The sequence below is a fragment of the Euprymna scolopes genome, chromosome 26, assembly GCF_053919585.1.
Source record: "Euprymna scolopes isolate OS-2025 chromosome 26, ASM5391958v1, whole genome shotgun sequence".
Classification (NCBI taxonomy): Eukaryota; Metazoa; Mollusca; class Cephalopoda; order Sepiida; family Sepiolidae; genus Euprymna; species Euprymna scolopes.
The window spans coordinates 75,449,992-75,473,442 of NC_136507.1; the positions used below are offsets into that span (position 1 = coordinate 75,449,992).

Below are 23,451 nucleotides of genomic sequence, written 5' to 3' on the forward strand. Positions count from 1 at the left end.
GAGAGGTGTAATTGATGTTTGCACAAGATTTTCTTGCTGGGTGTCTCGTGTACTAACCACACACACACATACACACACACACACACACACTTTCTTCGAAATTTGAAAGGAAATTGGAAGTATTTAAACTAGCGAATAAAAAGTAGTTTGTAACTTTTTAATTCTTAGCAAATCTTCATGTATCTCTAAAACGATTGAAAGTTTATTTCTTTACATTCAATAATTTTATAGATATTAAAACAATATTACTTACAGTAGTTGGCTATGCCTTTTATATAACAATTTAATGATCAAACCATAAAATAATATTTAAATCTAACTTTATAAAACATATTTTTAAATAATTTAATAAAATAAAACGCGTAACGAAAATAAAAGTAACGACTCCAGGCCAGGCCGAATATATCTTGAGTTTCTGATTAGACGTGTAGTATCTGTTTTTATACATTTCCTTTTTTCTGGCTTTGCTCAGTAAATCGAAATCCTTCTAAACTGAGGCAATTTAATTTTATGTGGTAATACAGAGCTTTGGCGAGCTGGATTTTACCTAAAAACTGATCTTATGTCTAACTGTAGGCAACATAGGTTTTTATTCAACCTAAATTAAAAAAAAAAAAAAAAAAATACAGGAAAATTTTTATGATGTACGTATCCGCCATAAAACGGAAATATAGCAAAACATCACATAAATTTCTCAAGTAGTTTTATTTTTATTAAGAAAATCGTTTTTAAACGATTTAAAGCGATAATGCGAAATTGGTAGCATTACAAGGCTGATATCGCAAGTTTGAATTATTGTAGACTTATCTGCCCTTATTTTTGTTTTTCTCAAGATGGCAACACGAGACGGTCCATTTATGCTTACTCATAAAATTTGACTTTCTTACTTAAAATTAAAACTACTTGACCAATTTACGTGAATTTTGGAGTATGATATGTTCGTTCCATGAGGGAGACACGTCATAAAGATTTGTATTTTTTTTTTTTTTTTGGTTAGGTTGAATTTTTAATAAGAACCCCCCCCCCCCAAAAAAAAAAAATGAAACACTGAAGAAACATTTCAGAGCATAATAAATAAATAACTTTATCTGAAATATTTTATTTTATTTGTTGAATAGGGGAATATATTTATTTTTATTTTTCAAATATAGTAACCTCGATTATCTCCCTTTACTTTGCCGTTAGGTGTCGCTGCAAACTCTTTTGTTATAAGTAGTCAAACCAGTACCATGCGATTGCATTATTTAATCGAGTTCCTTTAATTATTCCATGTAAATTTATTTTTAAAAGTTTATATATATATTTATATATTTTTTATTTATTTTTTTTTATATATAAAGTTTAAAAGAGACCATCGATTTTGTTTGCAGATATAAGAAATATATATATCTCGGTTTAAATATTCTATCTATCAGACCGTCAGTCTAAGGGATAACGTGGTCTATAATGAACTCGAAAATGCAGCTCGGCACTCCGAACAGCGGAGGTAGTGGTGGCAGTTCAAATTCATCATCTTCATCCTCAAATAATAACACTAATAATAATAGTGGCAATACGAGGTCTGATCGCAGTTCAGCTTCTTCATCCTCATCTTCCAAAAAGGATAACCAGCAACAACAGAACTCTACGTCGTCATCTTCCTCTCATATTTCTTCTTCAGCGCCAGTCGGAATAATGAGCACCATCAACCAGCACCAAAAGTCCTCGGACGGAAGCAAAACCTCATCCAGCAACGTTAACAGCAACACCAATAACAACAGCTCCGCGGCTGCGACTCTCAACAGCGCCACGAGCAAAACGGGTGCGAGCAGTAACGAAGATAATAACTGTACCTCAAACAGTCGCGATGCCCAGCCGCAGTCGCACCAACAACCGGGGAGCTCCCTCCTCGCCTCCAACCGTAAACGGTCCTATTCCTCGGATGATGGCGACAACGCGAATAACTCGTCCGGCATGAATAATGCCAATCCTAGCCAGGGCGGTGGGGCACCCTCCGGGGTCACCCCGACGTCCTCTTCTGCTCAATCCTCTTCTTCGACTTCTGTCTCTATTTCTGACGGCGCTGATAACCGCAGAACAAGCCGTCGGAAGAAAGCAAGGGTGAGTGAGCCGGTAAATAGAGAAGTTTTTGTTTCTTCCTTCCATCCCATCATCATCACCATCATTCATCATCATCATCATCACTCTCATCAATCTGAAAAAAAAAAAATGCAAGTCTCTCCCCATCCTACTGTTTGAAAAAAAAAACATCTCATAATACGATTTTTTAAAATTTATTTAACGTCAACAACAGCAATAATAATAATAATAATAATAATAATAATAATAATCTATTTTACTTTGGGTTCACTAATAAAAGAGCTGTAGCAGCATAAGGGCCGTTACTGTTGATCAATATAAAAATCGGTACTATCGATCCGTGCTGAAATAATAACGTTATTATTTAAAAAGCTATTCTTAACATGTGGAGGGTGTTTTGTACTTATTCTGTACTTTAACCTTACAATTGAATAAAAAAAACAAAAAAAAAACTTTAATTAAACTTGGAAATACGATTTAAAAAATAGTGCGGATCACTAAGTGCACTAGCACCTAAAAATCTTATCCCTTATCGCATTGTGTCGACGGAAAAAATAGAAATGAGATTCCATTTTTTCCCCTTACTCGCCAACAACACCATCGTAATATATGGATTCGTATTTTAAAGCGGGGTTCACTTTACGATTATAAATTTGACGTAAAATGACTACTCAGTTCTTAGTCATATAGCGTAACAGAACGAATAACCATTTTTATTTTGTATTTTCAAATTGGCCGCCATTTAATTTTGTCAGAAAACTACCAAGTGTATATTTTTATTACGACTCCAATTTTTCGGTATTGTTATCCCGGACTTAGGGTTAGTGTTAGAGGTCTAAAATATTTTTAAGAGTCCTGACTCCTGCCCCCCCCCCTCTTAACGAAAGGAAAAGCACTAATTACCTTCATTAACCACAAACACTAACCCTACTCCGGTTTAGCAGTATGAAAAACAAACAAATGGAGTGGCGTCGCGATACTAGGAAAAAAAAAAATGTAAATTATACTTGTAGTTCTGAAAGTGCTTATGTCCATTTTGGAAATACAAAAAATCACCTCCCAATCGATAAGGTCCTTATGCACTTATTGTACCGCGCTATTTTTTAAAATAATATTTTCAAGTTAAATTTAAGTTTTACGATATCTTATTACATTGGGCGCTACTACTACCCTATTAGGACGAAATTTTGTAGTCGATAAATGGAGTTTTCGGATTAAAAACAAACAATGGTTTCAACTGATTTTTTGTCAATTCTAATAAATTACAATGTTAGCTTCCAAATTATGCAGTCGAAATTACCTCAATATTACTGAATTATTTTTTAAAAAACCCCCCCAAAAAAACTTTAATCATGTTAGCAGGTGAAAAATTGCCGCCATCCTGTTTGAATCGAAACGGAAAATTACCTCTCCTTTGAACTCTCCTGTGCCTTACGACCGTTTTCATCAAATTCTATTTTTTATTTTCTTTAATAAATAATTTTCTACCTTATTGGGAAATCATCTTAAAAAATACAAGGAATACGTATATACCATTATTTCATGTGAAATTCAGTATTACGATTTCCAAAATTTCGTCATAATAGTGTAGAAGCGCCTTAGATTGTTAGCTGAAAGTACAGAATAGGTACAAAAAACTATCCTCATGTTAAAAATAGCTTTCTAAACGTTATTTTATCACGATACATTGAATGCATAAGTACCATCGATAATATTTGTTTGTTTTAATAAAGATTTTGACGTAAATAGAATCTATTTTGTTCGTTGACGGTTAGGGCAAACAGGCAATTATTTATTTATTTTTTTTTTTTTTCACGGTAAATAGGTGATCAGTCACCCTCCGCTATCCCCTCCATCACCCCCAAATAGATTCTACGTTTTGTTTTGTTTTGTTTTTTAGGCGATTATATGTTAACTCCCTGAAAGAAGAAAAATAACTTAGAATTTAACGCAGGGGTTCAGTTTTACATATAAAATTTACGTAACTTGATTCTATTTCCCGGACAGGTTCTTGTACAAAATTCTTCCTATATTAAAACAAACAAATAATAAAATAAAGAAAAAAAATCTGCATGATGTAATACATCATGCAGATTTTTTTTCTTTATTTTATTATTATTTATACATCATTGATGTATGTACCCACGACGAAAAGGAAAATATATTCCAAAAATTACGTAAATTGATCAAATAGTTTTATTTTTAATAAGAAAATCAAATTTTATGACTATCCCCGAGACCCCGAAGTGACTATCTCACCCGCCATTTTGAAAAAACAAAAACAAATCGCAACACTACTTATGATTGCAATGCTTACGAATTTCCATTAATCGCTTTAAAATGTTGTTTAAAAATAAAACTATTTGATCAATAACGTGATTTATTTTTTTTTTTTTTTAATATGGTATTTTCATTTCGTCACGGGTACGTACATCATACAGATGCTTTTTTTTTTAATTTTTTTATTTTATTTATTTATTTTTTTTATTTAAATAATATAAGGAGAATTCTGGACCAGAGCCCCCAGGCCATTACAGCTTTTTAAAGCAATTAACCAAAAAAATGTTTCTACTATAGACGATACCGTGCGGTTTTCTTCAGGTTGTTGGGTATACTAACCCTAAGTTCAAGTGGCACTAAAATCCTTGTAAAACCCTTCGTAATCGTTTAAAAAGTAACACCCCCCCATATTCTCTAGAAAAAAATCTCCCATAGACAAAAGGAAGTCTAACTGTCCTAAAACGCTAGTATGGCCCGAAAATGGTGGACCGTTTTACGATAAATATATGCAAAACTGATCCCATACTCTAGATTCTAAAAAAATTAAAAAAAATTTCCTCCCAGTCTTTCGGTGAAAAAAAAGTATAATCTATTTGTGTGTGTGTGCAGAAGGATAATTTAATAGGATGCTAATTTACAAACATATACTTTTTTCTTTATTTTAGTAGGAGCACAAACTAAGCACAGTAGAGTTTGTTTGATATTGATACTTTTTGTCGTTTATTTTTCCGACTATTTATATAAACAGCCGGAAGATGCCGAAGCGCGTATCCAATCGGAAGGCGAGAAAAACAAAGTTAAATTATAAATTAAATAGTAAATTGGCGATAGTTAAGAATTTCAACAGATAAAAAATAGAAATTAAATAACTGCTACTAAAGACAATTTGGTAATTTACGAGTAAAAACTAAAGCTGGGCCAGTATTGAAAAAAAAAAAGTTGTTTCATTTTTTTTTCTTTATCAAAATAAAAAAAAAATAGACTAGACATATTATGAGTGCTTTTCTTGCTTAAAATGTTTCTCTCTCTCTCTCTCTCTCTCTCTCTCTCTCTCTCTCTCTCTCTCTCTTGGAATGCTGCCTCGTTTTCATTCGTCTTTTTTCGGCTGTTTACGTAATTTTGCGTCGGCAAAATCGGTTCAGTAAACTTTAATTATCGTCCTTCCTTAGCTAGCCTTTTTTTTTTTTTTAAATATAGCGATTTTTCATTTCGACTTTTCATGTGTGCAATTTTTTTTTTCCAAATTAGGCATTTTGTAGTATAAAAAGGTAGTCAGAAAGGCAAATATATAACATTAACAAATAAATGGGGTTTGTATTACTGTACACATAGATTCGAAAAAGTTGTCAAAAAAACAAATATATAACAAATGTTATCAAAAGCAAGATAAGTTACTTTTCTATCTAACTGGATATATTTTTTGTGTTTTTATTCAATGTAACATGTTTATTCAGCTCGAAAAGCATATCGTGTTTACCGATGTATTCGAAAATTCAAGATGGCGCCCGACTTTCTCTTTAACACGGTAAGTTCAGGAAAAGATGTTATAAATAATAAACTAGACAAAATACTATTAGAAATTCGCTCAATATATGTTATCGTGATATAAGTTGACATATATTCGGTGTTTTTTTTAATAGTATTTTGTCTAGTTTATTATTTAGAACACCTTTTCCCAAACTTACCATATTAAAGAGAGTGTCGGGCGGCGGGGCGCCATTTTGAATTTTCCAATACATCGGTAAACACTGCATGTTTTTGGAGCTGAATAAACATGTTACATTGAATAAAAACACATTTTAAAGTGTTTATTTCGAAACACGAGTAGTGTCGTGTTGTTAGAACGAGAACAAAATGGCTGACATGAGACAGTCATTTGAGGGGCCTCGATAATCGCTCAAAAATTGAAGAAAAAAAATGCCTCGATGGACTTTTACACTAACTTTATTTTTAATACCACTGTCATATTTATCGGATCGGTTTATATCAGTATTTTTAATTTGATTTTGAGTGATCATAGAGAATTTCCCCTAGATGACCATTTTGGTTTCGTAACATTTGTTATCTATTTGTTCCTATTTACTTGCCTCCCCCACAAAGTTGGTTTTTAATGTGGGGAAAATTCAGCTCCCCAAAAAGGGACACTCTGGATAGGGAGAAAAAATTGTCTCAGTTTAGACGGATTTCTCTACTGACCGAGGACAGAAAATGTTAAATGCATCAGAACAGATACTACACTTACTCTTAGCCACTTTTTCGTTTTGTGGTCTATATTAACAAATGTCCTTGGGTTTGTATTACTGTACACATAGATTCGAAAAAGTTGTCAAAAAACAAATATATAACAAATAAATGTTATCAAAGGCAAGATAAGTTACTTTTCTACCAAACTGGATATATTTTTGTGTTTTTATTCAATGTAACATATTTATTCAGCTCGAAAAACATAGTGTTTACCGATGTATTCGAAAATTCAAGATGGCGTCTCACACCCTCTTTAAGACCGTAAGTATGGAAAAAGGTGTTATAAATAAAAAATTATACAAAATACTATTAAAAACCCGCCGAATATATGTCAACCTATGTCACGGTAACATATATTGAGCGAGTTTTTAATAGTATTTTATCCGGTTTTTTATTTATAACATCTTTTCCCACACTTACCGTGTTAAAGAGAGAATCAGACGCCATCTTGAATGTTCCAATACATCGGTAAACACTGTATGGTTTTCAAGCTGAATAAACATGTTACATTGAATAAAAACACGAAAAATATATCCAGTTTGGTAGAAAAGTAACTTCTCTTGCCTTTGATAACATGTATTTGTTATATATTTGTTTTTTGACAACTTTTTCGAATCTATGTGTACAGTAATACAAACCCGAATTTTCTCTTTATTTTTTATATTTAAACTATCTCTGCAAATTTACTCTTTCCTGATTTAAATGATTTTAGCCGTGTAAAACTAGTGACCCAAATGGCTCACGCTTTTTTTCTTTCTTTTTTTCTAGTAGTATCTAAGTGACACTATCAAGACATCAAAAAGTAAATTAGAATTTTATTTCACGATTAGAAATACAGGTGCTCGTTAAGGTGGTCGACAGATTGATTTTTGAAATATGTCGTTTTAAGCAAAAACAATACTAACTTATGTCGAAAATAGTAATATATCCCAAAACTACGAAAATTCATTGAGTCGAACTGCTATTGTTAGTCCAAAGTCTACCGCTATCAGCTAAAACAAAGCGTCGGTCATTTAAGTCCCGAAAAGGGAGATAAGTATGTCCCCTGTATTCGCAGGTCCTGGATATGATCTTAAACTATATCCAGTGGTGAGGCCCCAGCTTGTGAACTTTGGGGAGTGTGGAGCCACCCTTTAATTGCCATTGCTCCCAGGTCCACTCTGGCCCGGAGTGGTAGTACCTGTTAGGGTCCCAACTATGGGTTAAATAGAAACCGACTTGAAAACAACAAATATATTCTATTAAAATTTTTTTTCTCAAATCTTTGGATTCGGCATTAAATAACCCGAAAAGGGTTGATATGCCGTAAAACAAAAACAACCAACCCACCTGTATTCGCAATCTTCAAGGTGTTCACATCTAGAGAAAATGCAATTTCCCCAATTTTCCATAAAAAATACTTTTAACTATAAATTTTCGTAATTTTTGGATATATGACTAATTTCGACACAAGTAAGTACTGTTGTTTTTGCTTGAATCATCATATTTTTAAAAGATCATCATATTTTTAAAAGATCGAATCACAACACCCTGCCAACTCCAGCAAACACTAGGAAGCCGTATTCCAAGTGGGGAGCAATCTTTGCTTTGTAAAGCCTAGTCAGCAAATGCAATTCATGAGAATTTGGTAGCTGAGGATACGTAAGATCTAAGAAAATAAAAACTTTAAAGATAAAAATTATACAGATCGGTAGAAAATTAAATTTTATTGTTTGATAGGTTATTTATATGTGTATAGGGGAAAAGCATTAAATTTGTCAAATTAAAAAGAAATATTTATATTTAGAAGTAGATGAAGACCTTAAGCTGCTCTTTCCCAAAAAAAGGACATTTCTGCTTTCATAGGCGATGACATGTGGAACCCCCACCAGACCAAAAAACACAATTGTTTTAGAATTTAAAATCAGGATTAGTTTTGCATATAAATATTATGTAAAATGATACCCCTATTTCCGGTCATACTAGCTTTTTCAGGCCGTTTAATATCTTTTTTACGAACCCAATGTCATAAAACCTATGAAATCACTTCTTTTTTTTTTTTTTTTTTTTTTTTTTTTTTTAACGCACAAAATTTATCTTTCATAGCACAAAAATGTTTCTAAAACATTACAATGGGCTTAGAAATGGAACAATTTCACGTTAGATTGGGCAGCACTTTTATGCTCATTACTATTAGCCATGAATCACAATCAAGGAGTTTTGTTGGCTATGAATATTTTTTTCATGATTTAAATATTTGCCGATTTTACAATTTTTTTCTTTTCGGTTTATTATTTTTTTATTTTTCAAAATAGAATTAATATTATGGGAATGTCTATCCTGGTTGCAGGACCAGATATAACGGGAACTTATCCTTGTCGAACTGCACCTGATATGACAGGTGCTTCTTTTGATCGTACGTTGTCACAAGATGGCCTATGATCGTCTTCACCACATAGTGTTCCAGGGTGAAGCACTTCACCTCTCAATCCAATCATCTCTTGTCCTGTGTAGTCTCTGGGTTGATTAATCCCTTTGTTGGTCCAGTCAGCTTGCTGCATTCGAAGAGTCAAGAGTCGTCACCACAAACAAATGGAACTATGGTTTATAAACAATAACAGTAACTAATATTTTCACCAGTTCACAATCAATACTGTCTAACTTGAGGTGACTGACTACAAGCAGTGAATGATGCCTGACCAGTAAAGTCACAGATCCCCCATTAACACAGTCTAGTTAACATCCTAACATCAGGCCCTGAGGGCCCTCCAGGTCGGGAGCACTTGGCCAGCACAATCGTTCAGTTTTCTGGCTATAGCTTCCACTCCCTCAGAATTCTTTTTCCTGAATCCAACCCCTTTTCCTTGCCACTCTCTCGGAGAATAGTTAGAAACATCCTTTTTCTCTTACTCTCCCCCGTCTCAATCACTTAACACCTCTCCCTCTCTTTTCTAGAAGAGGGGAGTGGTTGCTCACACTGTGGCAGCTCTCTGGATTTTTTTCACTGAATGCTACGTGCAGTCCTTATCAGTAATGCCTTTCCAAAATCATAACATCTTCCCTAACATCTCAAGAAGATAATTTTAATTCTGTCTCATTTTTGAGACGATATGCCATCTGGCTTGTGTGTAGCAAACCCATAATAGCAGCGCGACTGTTGGTCCTATTTTGCTAGCTATGTCTTTACATTTCTCTGCACACCCCACCCTCCTCGCTGCAGTATGCACCTTGCTGCATGTACTCCTGACATTATCGTGTCACATTAACATTAAAGCATAGTATCTGTTCGGTACTTATTTGTATTTTGAAACATGTGACAGTTTAGAGTAAAGTAACAGGAAAACTTATCACTTGAAAATTTTAGTGTACACCAAAAATTATGGAAAATTATTGAGTAGAATTTTAGTTATAAAATTAATTTACTATTCGGCCTCGACGGACTTCAGGTGACATTCGCACACATCTTGTTCAGAGTTTGTGAAGATCAAATAGTAAAAAAAAAAAAAAAATTTTTTTTTTAATTCTACTTTTATCCTCCATCAATTAGGACACCCTTATAGATTTAGATTGTTTTTTTTTCTTTTTTTTGTCACAATCCAAAGTCTCATTTTGTGGAGCTGGGTTGTCTTCAAATTAAATACCGACCTTGTTTAACTTGAACCTTCCCCCAATATATATATATATATATATATATAAAAAAATTAAAATTAAAACATCTTTGCAGTGTATTGCAGAATATGGATAGTAGTTCCCGTTTACTTGCCTCCCCATAAGGTCAGAGATAAACACCAAGTCGGTCAGATGTAAGGGGAAGATCCAATTAATGGAGAGGGGCACTCTGAATTGGAACAAAAATAAAACAAAAATTCTGTCTAGAAAGATATTTCTCATTGACCGAGGGCAGAACAAATGAAGTGTAGAATCAGAACACTAACAGATACTACACTTCGCTCCCAGCCAACAGGCTAGATGGTAGTTATTCTTTGTTTCATGGCCACAGAAGAAGCAAGACCGGTTTCTTTTTTTAAAACCTGAAATAAATCTTGTTCTGTTAACATAGTTGTGCGATTGGTTTCACTCCAATGCACGTGAACAGTGTCAGTTTCAGGGGTCAGGGTTTTTTAAAAATCTTTTTTATTCATACCCCGGAACTCCATATTAAGAAGGGTTTTTATAAATAACGTTATTTAGGTAGAAAAAAAACATTATTGGTGGGGGGGGGGGGGGGTAATCGGAAATAAAGTGAAGGTAAATGGAAGCTGCTCATTTTAAGCTCCCAAAACTCCATATTGGCAAAAATTCAACATGGGATGTCAATAGTAACTTGGTAAAAGTTTACTATAACCCCGCAATACCGGATGTCAGTACACGTGATGTCTTGAGAGAGAGAGAAAGAAAGAAAAAAACAAAATATCGACTGTTTATGTATTTTTGGTACCCTGCTATTTTTAAACAGTTTTTTTCAGATTAAATTCAAGTTTCACAATATCTATTATTATTATTATTTTAATTAAATTGTTAAGTGGGAGCACAGAATACTTACAAAACACACTCCCCCTCCTCATGTTAAGAATGACTTTCGAAATACTGTTATTTCAGCGCAGTACCAAAAATACATAAGTACCAAATAGTTTGTTTGTTTTTTTTTTACCATAAAAGAAAAAATACACTTCATTAATCTAATGGTTAGATTAATGAAGTGTATTTTTTTCTTTCATGGTAAAAAAAAAAAAAAACTCTAACCAATAAACCCAAGTCCGAGATGACAATACGCCACCTCGGACTTAGTTGGTGGGTTAATAAAGGACATCAATTGTACCGATTCCACATCCAAGTTTAATTTTGTGTTTGTGGCAATATGGAGTCGAATGAATTGATCAAAACGTATCAAGTTAAGCGTAGGCTAGAATATCAACCCCTCCACAATTTATTACGATTTTTATTTTTTTATTTTTAGCTTGCCAAGAGCATAGTCCGTGGATCAGAATGATAGTTCTGTTTGATCTTATGAGATTATTCTCCCGGGCACTATCCTTTTTGGGAGTGTGTTGTGTGGTAGCTGGATTTCTGCCAGCATTAAACTGACATTCTATCTAACCTTGCTACTGTGGGAAAACTGATAAATAATATGTATGTATATATAGTCTTTGTGGATGACTATAAAGGAGTGACAGCAGAAACGTATGCATATATGTAGCCAATAATGTCTATCTCTACTATGATATAAAAGGAACTTTGTGTTCGTTCCCTATGGACTCAAAAACGGCTGGGTCGATTTTTTTTTTTTTTTTTTTTTTTTTTTTTTTTTTTCTGAAATTTCACGTAAATGTACTTCATATCAGTGGCTAGAGGGGAAATGGTCCACCCCCGGGTGACAGCAAAATAGAAGTGACACAATGTCACCCCAACAAAATTTTTCAGCCAGACTAAGGTGCAAAAATAGTCTGAAAGTAGGATTTATTTATCATATATTATGCAAAGTTTTTTAAGTTTTTAGTCTTTTCGAAAATATTAGAAACTCTTACATTTTTAAAAAATTAGTAACTGAAGAATATTTTTGCCGATGTTTAATGAAAACTCTAAACCCTTTATTTTTTTTTTATGTAGTTTTTAATAGTACATTAGAAATCATGTGTGTATTATCTGAGGGGGACGGTCCAGGTGACACAATTCCAGTGGGGTGACATTTAGGTAGACTGCCCCGAGTGACATTTACTCTAGCTACGCCACTGCTTTATATGCCTGGCAGAGTTCTTAGATAGGTTTTCTGTTGGAATGTTTTCGATAAGTATCGATAGTCAAAATAATACGATGAAAGAAGGAACATTCTACATAGCCAAACATCAAGTGCATTTGAGAAGTTTTATTACCACACAAGCCGAAAGGCCCAACATATAAAATCAACAGTAGGTTCTTTTAGATGACAGGGGCACGTTTGAAATGAATATTTCTGTTTAAAGCACAATTTCACAATGATAATTGACTTTTTCATTTGGAAACTTAAATTCAAGCCATTATCACTGTTACAAGTAATGCCAGGCATATAAAATCAACAGTAAGTTCTTTGATATGACAGGGGCACGTTCGAAATGAATGTTTCTGTTTAGAGCACAATTGAAGCATGATACTTGACTTTTTTATTTCAAACTTTGGTATTAGTGCACTTATTGATCCGTGCTGAAATAATAACATTATTTTAAAGCCATTCTTAACGTGGGGAGGGGAGGGTGTTTTGTACCTATTCTATACTTTAACCTTTTTTTTACACAGTGATCACCACTTATCAAGGCCCGGAAGCCACTCAGGGATAAGGGTTATTGCAAGTACATTACGTTAGTGTGGAGATTTGATGAAGTGTTTACTTAAGGGGGCGGTTCATTAGGAATTTGTTAACATTGGACTTGAAGACATCCAAGTTGTAGTCTGGTGGGAAGCAGGCAGACGGAACAGAGTTCCACAGGCATGCAGTTCTGAGAAAGAAGCTTTGTTCATGGAATCCGCGTTTTGATTTAGGCACAGATATAGAGTGGGGGAAATTTTTCACAGTGGATTCAGCTAGACGGGTGTTTTTCGTGAAAGATTGGTGAGGGGGGACCAGAGATTGGAGTTCAGATGAGCACCTGCCATGGAAATAACGATAAAACAAGAATAGGCTCATAACGTCTCTTCTGTGGGAGAGAGGTTGCAGGGTAGAGAAAAGGGCATCCCCCACTAAGCCACGAAGTCTATTTTGTACTCTGTCAAGGCAGGATAGGCTGTTTTTAGCAACAGTATTCCATCCTTGGACATACTTGGCTTTTATATAGATAGATAATTGCATCAGTAGTGAGATATCTTCTGGAGCGGTAGAAGGATCCCACCATCTTTCCAGCGACCTTGGCAACAGACTTGATGTACGTGTTCCATTTCAGATCAGGAGTAAAGGTCAAACCCAGAAGCTTGTCAAAACACGGGGCCTCACCCAGACGAGAGCCATCCATCACAATTGATACCAGCTGGGGATCAGAGCGTTGATGATGTAAGGATAGGAGTTTGGTTTTGGATGCATTAAAGGTAACCAGCCACATCTTCCCCCACTGAACCACGCGCTCGAGATCAGAGGAGAGAGAATCAGAGAGAACTTTGTCATTTACAGCCTTTGATTTGTTGCCGTAGATGGTCGTGTCATCAGCATAGATGTCAACGAATGATTTAAGTATGTGTTTAGGGAGGTCATTGATGTAGATCAGGAAGAGAGTTGGGCCCAGGATTGACCCCTGAGGGACTCCAGCATTTATATTGCAGGCCTCCGATTTTTGTCCATCTACTACTACTCTTATGAGCCTATCAGAGAGAAATGATTTAATGATTGAGAAAACATTTCCAGTTATACCGTAGCTGGAAATCTTGTGAAGTAGACCTTTATGCCATACCTTGTCGAAGGCCTTTGATATGTCAAGAGCAATTGCCCTAGAAAGGAAGCCTTTGTCAAGAGATTCACTAATACTGTGGGATATAACCGTCAGCACATCTGCGGTAGATCTTGCAGAGCGGAAACCATATTGTGTGTCACTAAGAAGGTTATTCCTGCTGAGGTGGTTGACTATTTCTCTATCTAATATGGATTCCAGCAACTTACTCATAACACACAGGAGACTTATAGGTCTGTACTGAGAGGGAGATGACTTATCACCTGAATTCTTAAATACAGGGCAAACTGATGAGGTCTTCCAGGGAGTCGGAAAGCACTTCTCCTTAAGGCAGCGCTTAAATAGTTTCGTAAGTATGGGAGCAAGTTCTGGTTGAAGCTTTTCTAACACTATAATTGGGATGCCATCAGGGCCAGTTGCTTTACTGGAATCTAGGTTCTTTATTAGCTTGGCGACCTCATGTACGGATATTTGTATGTTACCTAGCTTGTTCTGTGTTATAGGAGGAAATATGGGGAGTTGATGGCCTTCGTCGCATAGGGTAGAATTAGCTGCAAAGTTCTTTGCAAATAGTTTGGCCTTGTCTGATGCTGACGAGATGACCTCTGGTCCATTGATAATGGTTGGGATAGAACGCACACTTCTGTTCAGGATCCTATTTGTTATTTGCCAAAACTGGTGGGAACCAAGCCGCTGATCAGCTACCTTGGATTTAACAGACTGGGCATATAGCTCTCTTGCATTTTTTATTACTCTTTTACAGTGGTTGCTGGCAGTCCTGAAAGCAGCTTTAGTCTCAGTACATCTATTATGTTGGTAGCTATGGAAAAAGTGATTTCTGTGCGCGATAGCAGCAACACATTCTGGGGAGAACCATGGCTGGCTGTTAGGTTTTTGTTGGAATTTTTAGATGGTATGAATTGGTCTATGCCTACAATTTAACCATTCGGTCAGATCTGATACTATAGAGGACACTTCCTTTTTAAACATGGAGTGCAGAGGTAAATCAGATATGAATGTACAGAAGCTATTCCAGTCAGCCATAGAGTATCGGTATACAGTACGGTGGAGGGGTACGTCTGGGGGCTTCTTACATTTCGTTTTTATCTTAACTGATACGACGGAGTGGTCGGAGGATCCTAGAGGAGAATGAACGGAACATGAACATAGCTCAGGGGAAGTTGAGAGAAAAAGGTCTAGGAGGCTTGCATATTGACCGGGTGTATCGGGCACACGGGTAGGTTCGCGAACAATCTGAGTGAGGTCATAAGCAATGGCAAAATCATGACAAAACCTCCCCTCATCATCTGTCTTATTTGAATGGGTCAGCCATTCCACGTTACCTTACAATTAATAAAAAAAAACATAAAACTTTAATAAAACTTGGAAATATGATTTTTAAAAATAGCGCAGATCAGTAAGTGCACTAGCACTCAAACTTTAATGAAAGCCATTATATATAAAAATAATTTTATAAAATTAACAGTAGGTTCTCTACAGTGTAATGTAGACTAACTTCCTCCCGGTGCATTGCAATCGGTCCTCAATTTGATAAAAAAATAGGCGATTTCACCGATTTCGATGACAATAAAAATATAGGAGTTGATCTTGTTCAATCCCGGATAATGTTGAGTCTCCTTGCTAGTGTTTGTATAAATATACTATAATTAAGATCTGCTTGCGATTGAGCACGTTTTATGAACCCAGGAGTTTTAGTGGATTTACATCTAGGAAACTAGAACGATACATTGAAACATCTGTTTGTGCCATAAAGTACCCAGAAATTGATAATTTCACATTGAATTTATATGTCAAACTGATGCTCCATTCTAAAATAATTATTTTTACCCCCCCCCCCCCCAAACTACGTTTTCAGGTAATAGCCTTAAAAAAAAAAAAAAAAGAAATCTGTTTTGGGGAGAGGGTCCTTATCTGCATATTTACTCCCCCCCCCCCGTCTTTTTAAATAAGTTAATTACTTTAAATTAATTCACAAGCGCATATCCCAATGGAACCCAGCACCATAAAATATCGAAATCAATGTTATATAAAAATGTCGATACCTTTTTTTTTTTTTTTACAATAACCTCGTCATTAAGTATTTTTTTTTTTTTTTTTGGTCAATGTCAAGGTTCTTTTCAACTCCTCAAAAAATTTTAAAATAACGACTTCAAAGGTTTTCGGTGGCGCTGAAAACGAATATCACATTTACATTTGGGGCAGATAAGTAGTTTTCATGATCTGAAGAAATTTTATCAAAAGGAGGGGGATCACTTTCCTATATTAATTTAACGTAAAATGAGCACCCACTTTCTGGCTACCAAGTAATTTTTTCATATCATAAAACAAATTTAACTGTGACATTCATGTTCAGCACCCTTAAAAACCGGCGCTGATTTTTTTTATCAAGAGATTCGTTCATTTTTTTTCATCTCATGATTTAGGATGCTAGTTTTATGCTGTCAGTAAGTTTACAAAAACATGCTTTTGGTTTTCGTTCTCTTTTCATTATAGAACTTGTATAGTTGTTAACAGGTGTTTCTGCAGTTTAATATTTCACAAAAATTGTTTACATTTGGAGGCGATGGAGGTGGTTAGAAAGTGGGTGCTCATTTTCCGTTAAATTTATACAGGAAAGTGATCCCCCCACTTTTTGGAAAAGTAATTTCTTCATATCTTTAAAACTACTTATCTGCCCCAAATTTAAATGTGATATTCGTTTGCAGCACCCCCCGAATACCTTTAAAAGTCGTCATTTTAAAGTTTTTCGAGGAGTTGGAAAGAAACTTGACATGGACCCCTTTTTTTTGTCTTTAATTTAAATTTCAAAATTAAATATTTTCATATTCTTTATTTTAATCAATAATTAAATTTAACCCGTTCTTGTAGCCCGACTACAAGCCTGCAAATCAAATACAAACCACCATTGCCGGTTCGTTGTGATCCGCGCCGACCGACTGAATACTGATCCAATGATCATAGATCACTTTTTTTTTTTTTTTTGGCGAAAGTGCAACGTTGTTAACAACTGAGAAATAAAAAATAATCCAAATACATACCAAATAACCGTTACCAAATGATAGAAAATTATTTTCTTATATTAACCTGCATAGTTTAAAAGATTTGAAACCGTTTTTTTATTTTTTATTTTAAAATTTGTTTCGTTACTTGCACTTATCCAAATTTGTTAATCAAAAACTGAAAACCACCTCGTACTGTCAACCTTTTTAAAAAAATATTTTAAGTTGAAACCACCTTCCCAAAAATATCGACGGCAATCTTTGACTATATTAATAATGTAATAAAACAATTTTTGAAGTTTCAAAAGTTTAAAGCTATGCAAGTGCCAAGTCGGTAGAAAAGTAAATTTCCTATCATTTTAGTATATGTCGTATGTTGTACGTATTTTCGATTTTTCGACTGTTAGCTTTAACTTTTGTCTGGTACTTTCCAGAAAACAAGGGATGGGAAAATACGGGTTTGTTTTACTGTACACATAGATTCGAAAAAGTCATCACAAAACAAATATAGAACAAATAAATGTTATCAAAGGCAAGATAAGTTACTTTTATACCCAACTGGATATGTTTTTAGTGTTTTTATTTAATGTAACATGTTTATTCAGCTCGAAAACCAATGTTTACCGATGTATTGGAAAATTCAAAATGGCGGCCGACTCTCTCTCGGAGACGGTAAGTTTGGGAAAAGGAGTTATAAATAAAAAAAAAAAACAGTCAAAATATTGTTAAAAATCCGCCGAATATATGTCAGCCTATGTCACGGTAACATATGTTAAGGGAGTTTCTAACAGTATTTTGTCCGTTTTTTTTTTAATTTATTTATAACTAATTTTCCCAAACTTAATGCCTCAAAGAGAGTCGGCTGCCATTTTCCATTTTCCAATACATCTGTAAACACTGTATGTTTTTCGAGCTGAATAAACATGTTACATTAAACACTAAAAACATATCCAGTTAGGTAGAAAAGTAACTTATGCCTTTGATAACATTTATTTGTTCTATATTTGTTTTGTGACAACTTTTTTGAATCTGTGTACACTGTACAGTAAAACAAACCCAACAAAACGGCGATCTCATTAGACATAGTAGTCTTGATAATCACTCAAATTTCGAAAATTAAACAAAATACTGGTAGAATATTACATTTTCGCACGATTGGCGACATTGATTGGATGTGTTTTTATCAGTATTTTGTTTAATTTTCAATTTTTGAAACTTGCCTTTGTAAATTTTTCGAATCTATGTGTACAGTAAAACAAACCCGAAAATACAAATAAGTTACAAAGGCAAGTTTCAAAAATTGAAGATTAAACAAAATACTGACAGAAACACATCCAATCAATGTCGCCAATCGTGCGAAAATGTAATATTCTACCAGTATTTTGTTTAATTTTCGATTTGTGAGTGATTATCGAGACTACTGTTTCTAATGAGATCGCCGTTTTGTTTTTCGGTACTGTCTTCTTTATCTTTAAGTAAACATACGCTCACAAAATCACACACACTTATTAAAACACAAAAACATATCCAGGTAGGCAGAAGAGTAACTTAGCTTGCCTTTGGTAAAATATATTTGTTGTTACCCCCCCCTCTCTATTTTTTTAGCTATTTTTTTTTTTTTTTTGCAAGTTTTATTTTTAGACTAAATAAACTCGAATAATAATTATAATCTCTTAAAAATGTATTTCGATAACAAAGTAATTTTCATATTCATTTCATTTTTAAAAAATTTGTGTTACTAAGTAGTAATAGCATGGCTGTCTCCCCATTTTAAACTACGACAGCATAGAACACGTTCTCTTTGGTACGTAACGTGTTAAAAATAGTGAGCCTTATGTGCTGCTGCCCGCTGCCGTAGTTGTAGTAGACATGGCGACGCATGTAATTTTCATGCAATCAACAACAACAAAAAGTTTTTTTTTTTTTTCTTTCTTTAATGAAAATTTATCAGAATCCTTGAATTATGAATACTAGAGGATGCACCCCAACATTCGAAAACATGACTTTTTTTTTTCTCTCTCTCTCTCTCTCTCTCTCTCTCTCTCTCTCTTCTTTTTATGGCGGGGTTATTGTAGAGAAGTATCAACATTTTTTTAAAAATAAGGGACTTGAATGTTTTGTGTAACCCCCCCCCCTTCACTTTTTTCAGAATTTCTAACAAGTGCAAGATTTTACAGTAAAAATTTTTTGGCAGAGGTTAACAATCCTGCCACTTTTCAAAAATCGCTAAAAAAAAACAAAAAAACATGGCAACGACCTACGCATGACACTGAAAATAATTAACGCTCCTTCTGACACGTGACTGGAATTTATTTGTTTACATTTTTTCACTATACTTTTATTCTTAACCAAAAAGACATTTGATACTAGTGCAGTTTCGCCAACGCGGGAAATTTACTTTAAACTTAAAAAAAATTTTTTTCATTAAATTGTTATGAAAGAATTGTTCGTCGTACACTCGAGGCAAAACTACACAAGTACCAAAACGTTATGTTTTTGTTCTAATTTATTTGTCATATTTAAGGACCAACGTTTTTTTTATTAACGTAAATAGATAAATAAAATAAACATGTTTTAGTTTTTCTTTCCGCACCGGCGCACCAACACCACGTAACAATTCGTTCATTAATGTATGTAAAGTGAAAACAAATACACATATGCCCCCTAACTTCCGGTCACGTGTCAGAGGGAGCGTTAATTACTTTCCGTATGATGCGTCGGTCGTCCGCTATGTGTGTTTTTTTTTTTTTTTAACGATTTTTGAAAAGTAGCATAATTGTTAACCTCCGCCCATTTTTTTTTTTTTTTTTTTTTTTTTTTTATGAGGATTTTATTTTAAAAATAAAATAATCAAACATTTTGAGATTGAAGTCAATCAGGGAGGGACAGGGTTAGGCGCCACCCAGGGTTAAATATAAGCTATGGATAGAGAGGAGCATTTTTACTTAAAACTTACAGGGTAAAATGAACCCTTACCTAAAAATTGAAATAGTCGACTAAAAATATCTATTAATGAAATGCTTAATAATAATCAATAGTATTCCGAAGAAAAATAACATGTTTCTCCGTCATTATTCCTTTATCTTTTATTTATTTTGGTGCTTATTAAAGACAGTCGACAGATCAATTAAAAAGATATGTCGTTTTAAGCAAAAACAGTACTTAATTGTCATGTCGAAAATAGTAATATATCCAAAAATTACGAAAATTGAGTTCAAAATTATTAGGTAAATTTTTACATTAGGTCCACCTCGACAATTTTCTTTAAAATTATGTTTTCGACTATGTTGAATAAGAAAATATCATTTAAATTTCGAAGAGACAAGTAGTTTTCGAGATGCATTATGCACTGTAATTCACTGGCCGCCATGTTTGTACGCACATGTGATAAACAAATTTCCTTATTTGTGATCGACACTGCCCACCCCCATTTTTTAAATAGTATTTGCGAGTGGGTATGCTGACAACGAATATCACGTAAATTTGGGGCAAATATTTTTCAATCCTCACCCATATGGGATGTTTATTCTGAAAACCGTTTTTAACATGGGAGGTTGGGGATGTTTATTCCGAAAGCCGTTCTTAACATGAAATTACTCAATGAAGAAAAAAGTAATTGTTTTGTTGGTAAATATCCAGATACGCTACAACAGAACACCGGCCACTCTAATTTGTTTTTAATAGGTAATTGAGGTCGCTGACAACAAATCTGATAGTCAAACTTGGGGCAAATTTACCGTTTGCATGGTATTAACCCCTGAACCCACGAATTACTTTCCACCATTTTGCAGCTTCCGTTTATGCTACGCGCGTGCGCGCTGTAGCATAAACGACGGCTTCAACAAGCAAACTGCCTTCTCACATGAATTTGATGAAAAAGAAATAAAGCAAGAAAAGAAAAGAACACCAAGTTGCGGGGGGGGGGGGTAATTTAATTATTATTATTTTTTTTTTTTGGGGGGGGGTAGAAAATTTAAAATTAGCTGAAAAAGAAATAAAACAAGAAAAGGAAAGCACTCCAAGTTGGGGAGGGGGAGGGGGTAATTTAATTGTTTTTTTTTTCCTGAAACATAGAATTTTCAAAAAGTAACGCAGCAACACCATTTAACATTTTTCGGAGATTTTACTGTTTACTTTGAGGTGCGCGCCCCAACACCAATGTAAACAGTAAAATTTTCGAAAAATGTTAAATAGTGTTCTAATTGGTAAATGTCGGTGCGTTACTTACGGAAAAAGCACCTATTAAGCCACATAAGTTCTATAATTAAATCCCCCTCCCGCAAAAAAAAACAAAAACGAAAAACATAAAAATGTTTGGTGCTTATGTTTTTGTAAACCGCATTAAAAACTATGTGAGACAAAAAAAAAAGTCCCCAACTTGTACGTTTCTTTAATTGGAAGTCATTAAAAAATGTCAGTCCGTAATTTTTTGATTGATAAGCCATGTGGCGGCCAGTGAATTATAGTGCATAATACAGGTTTTTATATCTCAAAAACTACTTGTCTCTGCAAAATTTAAATGAGATTTTCTTACATAGGTTTTCGACTATGCTGAATAAGTCGTCCTTAAAAAAAAATTGTCGAGGTGGACCTAATGTAAAAAAATACCAAAGAAATATTATATAATTAAGCTTTATTTTTAAAATGAAAACTAATTTAATGCAAATAAAGTATTCTACAACAACTATAATAATTATAAGTTTTATGTTTTGCCTGTGGACCCCCAAAAATATTCCATAGACCCACTAGGGTCCATGTGAACCCCGGTTGAGAACCCCTGGTCTAAACAATGAATTTTCGCAACTTTTTATATATATATATATATATTGGGGGACAAAATGAACCAACATATGCAAAGCATGGCAACCCTGACGTTTGCCTGCCTTGGTGTGTCGCCCTTCGGCCCATTCCCCCCCCCCGACATGTATTACTATTTTCGATATAACAATTAGGTAAGTATTGTTGTTTTTGCTTAAAACGACATATTTAAAAATTCGATCTGTTGACTCTATCTTAGCAAGTAGCTTTATATTAAACAACTGAAAAGTTACAGGTTATATGGTGTTGTAAGAATGGAATGAGATGATTTAAAAAGAAAAAAAAAAAAAAAAATTTCTCCCCCATTTTTTTTTTTAAATGAGACTGAAAATATTAATTTCATCATCATCATTGTACTAATCATCATCACCGTCATATTTATCCAGCATGATTTTGTTTATATTGAAAATATCGATTTTGCTTATCGGACATAACATCAATAAGTTTAAAAAGGTGATCGGATGGAAAAGTGTTTTTTTTTTTTTTTTTTTTTTTTAGAATTCAATCAAACTATATGAACAAAATTACAGAAAAATTGGTAAATTTTTTGTTGTTTTTTTATCGACCCCTCAGCATTCACCTTTTAATTTGTCGACGTAATGAGGTTTTCGGGTACACTGAGAACGAATATCGCATTTATTTTTTGCGCAAACACGGAGTTATCCATATTTGAAAACATTCAGTATTCAATGTAATCACTATTGTTTTTGTTGGCGGCCATCTTGTTTCTCGTTTAGAAAAAAAACGCCAAAAAGAGCCAAAACATGGCCCCCGAAAACATTTTTCGGTTTCAATGCCGAAATAACCCCTTCCGGATATATGACAGGAAATATTTTCATAAAAGTTTTCACCTCATTTAATAGTAAAAATATTGCTGTCATAAGTTTTCACAAACGGTACAAAAGCATATTTTATGTTTTTCGTTCTTTTTTGGGGGGAGGGGTGTATTCCACACAACACACCCGCCCCTGCCCCTCCATGGAAAAACGGTTAGTTAAACTGCAGGAGCACCTGTTTAAACTACACAATTTCTATAATTGAATATCCTCCTCCCCAAAAAAAGAACGAAAAACATAAAATATGCTTTTGTAAACTTTTTTTTTTTTTTTTTTTTAGATCAATTAAAAGGGGTTAATACCATGCGACGGATTTGATTATCAGGTTTATGGCCAGCAACATCGAATATTCCCTTAAAAAAGAAAGAAAAAAAAAACAGGTTTGTATTACTATACACATAGATTCAAAAAAGTTGACAAAAAACAAATATATAACAAATAAATGTTATCAAAGGTAAGATAGTTACTTTTCTTCCAAACTGGATATATTTTTCGTGTTTTTATTACATGTAACATGTTTATTCAGCTCGAAAAACATACAGTGTTTACCAATGTATTGGAAAATTCAAAATGGCGCCCGACTTTCTCTTTAACACAGTAAGTTTGGGAAAAGGTGTTATAAATAATAAACTAGACAAAATACTGTTAAAAACCCACCGAATATATGTCAACCTATGTCACGCTAACATATATTGAGCGAGTTTCTAACAGTATTTTGTTTAGTTTTATATTTATAGCACCTTTTCCCAAACTTACCGTGTTAAAGAGAGAGTCGGGTGCCATTTT

General features: G+C 34.1%; 1 protein-coding gene across 2 annotated transcripts in view; it reads left to right on the forward strand.

Annotated features, from left to right (window-relative positions):
- The first annotated feature begins 1,316 nt into the window (after positions 1-1,316).
- LOC145248190 (lysine-specific histone demethylase 1A-like) overlaps positions 1,317-23,451 on the forward strand; it is an 86,606-nt gene continuing 64,471 nt past the window's right edge. The window contains exon 1 of one of the 2 annotated variants that reach the window (XM_080110052.1): positions 1,317-2,112. In XM_080110052.1, coding sequence (XP_079966178.1) covers positions 1,447-2,112 — 666 coding nt within the window. In that variant the 5' untranslated portion in view covers positions 1,317-1,446. The remainder of the gene's footprint in view (positions 2,113-23,451) is intronic. The other variant, XM_080110053.1, reaches the window with a different exon arrangement.